The sequence below is a fragment of the Oncorhynchus kisutch genome, linkage group LG1 (assembly GCF_002021735.2).
Source record: "Oncorhynchus kisutch isolate 150728-3 linkage group LG1, Okis_V2, whole genome shotgun sequence".
In the NCBI taxonomy this organism is placed as follows: domain Eukaryota; kingdom Metazoa; phylum Chordata; class Actinopteri; order Salmoniformes; family Salmonidae; genus Oncorhynchus; species Oncorhynchus kisutch.
The window spans coordinates 30,732,456-30,738,446 of record NC_034174.2 but is presented as its reverse complement, the minus strand read 5'-3'; the positions used below and the strand labels follow the sequence as shown (position 1 = coordinate 30,738,446).

At 45.8% G+C, this 5,991-nt stretch overlaps 1 protein-coding gene across 1 annotated transcript; it reads right to left on the bottom strand.

Annotated features, from left to right (window-relative positions):
- Positions 1-236: 236 nt before the first annotated feature.
- On the bottom strand, positions 237-5,339 carry LOC109884281 (H-2 class II histocompatibility antigen, A-U alpha chain). The gene is made up of 4 exons (XM_031817391.1): positions 5,180-5,339; positions 2,157-2,402; positions 1,655-1,936; positions 237-719 (listed from the first exon to the last, which is right to left on the bottom strand). Exons 1-4 carry the CDS (start codon positions 5,256-5,258, stop codon positions 598-600), a joined length of 729 nt encoding a protein of 242 aa, XP_031673251.1. The 5' UTR covers positions 5,259-5,339; the 3' UTR covers positions 237-597.
- Positions 5,340-5,991: the final 652 nt, after the last annotated feature.

The window sequence follows — 5,991 nt, the reverse complement described above, 5'->3', positions numbered from 1 at the left end:
ACCTGCCACCCCCCTCTAACCACTAGGCTACCTGCCACCCCAAACATGTGGCAGATGACAGAAGTTTCATTCAGTCCCATAATGTTAGTTTATAGTTTATTTTTTCCAACCTGTTGCAGGAGTATGTTTCTCTGTAAACTTACATCCAATAGACTCAGTGTAATGTGCTGTGGCACACCCATAGGTGGGGAGGGGTCACATGTGGCAGTGGAACCAGAAGACACAGACCAGGGGGGTTTCAGGGCTAATACGCTTTAATAAACACATACAAGGTTAAAAAGTAACCCCGGCATACATCAATTTGGGGGATAATTAGCATAGACTGCTGAAATGTTTACTATATCAGACTATTGTTATGCTCTACCTTTGAAGGGGCCAAGGGGGATAAATCTGCAGTACACGTGTTTAATTCATGTACTTGACCCCTCCTGAAACTATATTATCTGCAGTTTAACCTCACATTCCTGAGGAGGCTAAAAAGGCTTTTTGCCATCTACAGTCTATATACAAAGTTTTAACAATACAAAGATACTTTAAATGATGGCGACGCCCTCTATATTTATGCAGATTTGCCATGATGATCTGACAGCTGTAGTCTCAGTTGCACTGGTTCCCTTTGATGAGGAAGAATGTTCCGGTAGCCACTCCCAGCAGCCCCAGAGTCAGACCCACTCCACAGAACACAGCAGGACCCACACTGGGCTGGCTCACCTCAGGTTCTGTGGACACACACACACACACAGAGACACAGAGACACACACACAGAGACACACACACAGAGAAACACACACAGAGAAACACACACAGACCCACAGAGAGAGAGACACACACACACACAAACAGAGACACACACAAAGAGAGAGACACACACACAAAGAGAGAGAGACACACACACCCACACACACAGAGACACACACACACACACACAGAGACACACACACAGCCAGAGAAACACACACACACCCACAGAGAGAGAGAGAGACACACACACACACACACGACACACACACACAGAGAGAGAAACACACACACACACACACACAGAGAGAGACACACACACACACACACACACACACACACACACACACACACACACAGAGAGAGAGACACACACAGACAGAGAGAGAGACACACAGACAGAGAGAGAGACACACAGACAGAGAGAGAGACACACAGACAGAGAGAGACACACACAGACACACAGACAAAGAGAGACACAGAGACACACAGAGAGAGAGACACACACACAGAGACACAGACAGAAAGAGAGACACACAGATAGAGAGAGAGACACACAGAGAGAGAGAGACACACAGAGAGAGAGAGACACACAGACAGAAAGAGACACACAGAGACACACAGACAGAGAGAGAGACACACAGACAGAGAGACACAGAGACACACAGAGACACACAGACAGAGAAAGAGACACACATAGACACACAGACAGAGAGAGAGACACACAGAGACACACAGAGACAGACAGAGAGAGAGACACACAGAGACACACAGAGTAATAACATCAAGTGATGAACTGTTGGTAATTTTATCAGTTACAGAGTAAATGGCTGAAACAACGGATTTGTGACACTAAAATGTTGAGAAGAAGTCAAAAGTAATGCAGGCTAAATGTAATGTGATTGTGTCTTCTCACCCCAGATCCGTGTCAGGGGCTCAGTAAGGGCCTTGTGCTCCACAGTACAGCCATAGATGTCTCCCTCCTCTGGGGTGAAGCTCAGACTTGAGAACTGGTTGAGGGTGAAATCAGTGTTGGGGTAGGGGGTGCTGATACGCACTCCCTCGGTCACATTCTGATTGTTCCTGGTCCACCTGACTCTGACAGGTGCAGGGTGGAACCCACTGACGTGGCAGATGAGGGTATTCTCCACCCCCAGTTCCACATCATCCCTGGGGTAGATGCTGCTGTGAGGAGGGTCTGTGGGAACACATTTATCATCACATGCATTCTGCCTGGGGTCTATAAGTGTAGTGAAGCATTGATCAGGCTTGTTGTAGTAATATTAAAAGGCTGTAACACTGATCATATGTGGAGCTCAATAACACAGATGATACAACATGTTAGAGGTTACAGTGAGTTCACTATTTTACTACTTTAATTCTATTGATTCATTCACTCCAGATTACTTCTCTCTTACCTATTGTCTCTGGTGGGTTCTTGTAAGCTTTTATAAATGTGGCCAGGTTTGCTTTGCATACCCCCTGATTACCTACAGCCAGTTCATAAAATCCAGGGAAGCTGATCTGATCTGCAAACGGAGGCAGAGCCACCACTCCCTCCTTTTTGTTGAAGTCTGCGTACCACAACTCTTCACCATCCAGTCCATACATATCCACTCCATCTGAATCACTGCATCCAGTAATATATATATCAATATGCAGAACTGAGAAAAGAACCAAATGAACCCGTTAGTACATTACATCGGGAAGCTCCTCATTGTGATGTTCAGACACATTATTTAATAACATTTTACTGTCCTGCTTTACCAACATGAACATACATCCTTTTAACCCTTCAGTGTTTAAATTAGTGGCAGAATAATGTGGTAATACTGTATTTGTATAGACCACTACAGGTGGTTTAACATGTTCAACTAACTATCAAGACACAGTTAACTATCCACTAACTACCCCCTAACCCTGTAACCTATAACCCAAACATCATCCTGTCCCTGGTCTAACCCTATAACCTAAACACCATCCTGTCCCTGGTCTAACCCTATAACCCAAACATCATCCTGTCCCTGGTCTAACCCTATAACCCAAACACCATCCTGTCCCTGGTCTAACCCTATAACACAAACATCATCCTGTCCCTGGTCTAACCCTATAACCCAAACACCATCCTGTCCCTGTCCCTGGTCTAACCCTATAACCAAAACACCATCCTGTCCCTGTCCCTAGTCTAACCCTATAACCCAAACACCATCCTGTCCCTGGTCTAACCCTATAACACAAACACCATCATGTCCCTGGTCTAACCCTATAACCCAAACATCATCCTGTCCCTGGTCTAACCCTATAACCCAAACACCATCCTGTCCCTGGTCTAACCCTATAACCAAAACACCATCCTGTCCCTGTCCCTAGTCTAACCCTATAACCCAAACACCATCCTGTCCCTGGTCTAACCCTATAACACAAACACCATCATGTCCCTGGTCTAACCCTATAACCCAAACATCATCCTGTCCCTGGTCTAACCCTAACACCATCCTGTCCCTGGTCTAACCCTATAACCCAAACACCATCCTGTCCCTGTCCCTGGTCTTACCCTATAACCCAAACATCATCCTGTCCCTGGTCTAACCCTATAACCCAAACATCATCATGTCCCTGGTCTAACCCTATAACCCAAACATCATCCTGTCGCTGGTCTAACCCTGTAACCCAAACACCATCCTGTCCCTGGTCTAACCCTATAACCCAAACACCATCCTGTCCCTGGTCTAACCCTATAACCTAAACACCATCCTGTCCCTGGTCTAACCCTATAACCCAAACATCATCCTGTCCCTGGTCTAACCCTATAACCCAAACGTCATCCTGTCCCTGGTCTAACCCTATAACCCAAACATCATCCTGTCCCTGGTCTAACCCTATAACCCAAACACCATCCTGTCCCTGTCCCTGGTCTAACCCTATAACCAAAACCCCATCCTGTCCCTGTCCCTAGTCTAACCCTATAACCCAAACCCCATCCTGTCCCTCGTCTAACCCTATAACACAAACACCATCATGTCCCTGGTCTAACCCTATAACCCAAACATCATCCTGTCCCTGGTCTAACCCTATAACCCAAACACCATCCTGTCCCTGGTCTAACCCTATAACCCAAACACCATCATGTCCCTGGTCTAACCCTATAACCCAAACACCATCCTGTCCCTGTCCTTACCCTATAACCCAAACATCATCCTGTCCCTGGTCTAACCCTATAACCCAAACATCATCATGTCCCTGTCCCTGGTCTAACCCTATAACCCAAACATCATCCTGTCCATGGTCTAACCCTATAACCCAAACACCATCCTGTCCATGGTCTAACCCTATAACCCAAACACCATCCTATCCCTGGTCTAACCCTTGAACCCAAACCCCATCCTGTCCCTGGTCTAACCCTATAACCCAAACACCATCCTGTCCCTGGTCTAACCCTATAACCCAAACACCATCCTGCCCCTGGTCTAACCCTATAACCCAAACACCATCCTGTCCCTGGTCTAACTCTATAACCCAAACACCATCCTGTCCCTGGTCTAACCCTATAACCTAAACACCATCCTGTCCCTGGTCTAACCCTATAACCCAAACATCATCCTGTCCCTGGTCTAACCCTATAACCCAAACATCATCCTGTCCCTGGTCTAACCCTATAACCCAAACATCATCCTGTCCCTGGTCTAACCCTATAACCCAAACACCATCCTGTCGCTGTCCCTGGTCTAACCCTATAACCAAAACACCATCCTGTCCCTGTCCCTAGTCTAACCCTATAACCCAAACACCATCCTGTCCCTGGTCTAACCCTATAACACAAACACCATCATGTCCCTGGTCCAACCCTATAACCCAAACATCATCCTGTCCCTGGTCTAACCCTATAACCCAAACACCATCCTGTCCCTGGTCTAACCCTATAACCCAAACACCATCATGTCCCTGGTCTAACCCTATAACCCAAACACCATCCTGTCCCTGTCCTTACCCTATAACCCAAACATCATCCTGTCCCTGGTCTAACCCTATAACCCAAACATCATCATGTCCCTGTCCCTGGTCTAACCCTATAACCCAAACATCATCCTGTCCATGGTCTAACCCTATAACCCAAACACCATCCTGTCCCTGGTCTAACCCTATAACCCAAACACCATCCTGTCCCTGGTCTAACCCTATAACCCAAACACCATCCTGGTCTAACCCTATAACCCAAACACCATCCTGGTCTAACCCTATAACCCAAACACCATCCTGGTCTAACACCTAACCTGTAACAGCCTGGTGCATCAATAGTCCCTAACCAAGGAGTTTCACTAATGTGTTAATTTCAGTCACAGTGGTCAATATTATCCATTTTAAACATTACAAGCTCTTGAAACACGTTTTTGGTTATATAATATATTTTATTTCCCTCATCAACTGAACACTATCTACTTACCTTTGTCTTCTGCATACACCTGACAGCAGAGGATGAGGACAATCATAGAGGTCTTCATGTTCAGACAACAGAGAGACATTCAAGAGGACTGTACTGTACAGTTAGTTAGTTACCTTCTGACTGGTGTGAACTTTCACTGGAGGGATTCAACTTGTTTCTCTAAGTGCAGCAGCTTCCTGAACAATAGGACCAATCAGGTCACTTGTTTCATCCTTACTCAGCTGTAACTAGGTAGACACCGTCACCCACATTTCTGTTTGGGCTTTGAGAATCTTCCTACCCAGATTAAGTACACAGACATATATTGTATTATGTTTTAGATTGATTGTAAACAAATAAATGACAAGTAGTATACTGTAGTCGACTGAACCACATTCTCTACAACATCTCACCCCTTTGACCTCCTCATCCCCCATAACAACCTGCAGCTGTTCATCAACTCTATGCTCAGGGTCACAGCACCAGTGTGACTGGCCCAGTATCAGCCCTGGTTGGCTGAGACCTGATGACTCCTAAAGCTAATGCAGTCTACCTCAGCAGGTTAACATGGTATTGAGACGAGCAGATAACATGACAGGTACTGTCAGTCAGTTGTAAATATGTGTAGAGCTTCCAGCACATTTTACAGGTGACCGTATGATATCACTTGACAGAAAATAATACACTCCCAAACTGTTAAAGGCCCCCAAAGAGCAGACTTTGGGACCATCTTTACAGTGAATCCCTGTGACTGGTTCACTTCACATCTCAGACCACAGAGTTAAACAACCTGCTGGAAACACTAACAGCTCGAACAACAGATTTGCTGTTGA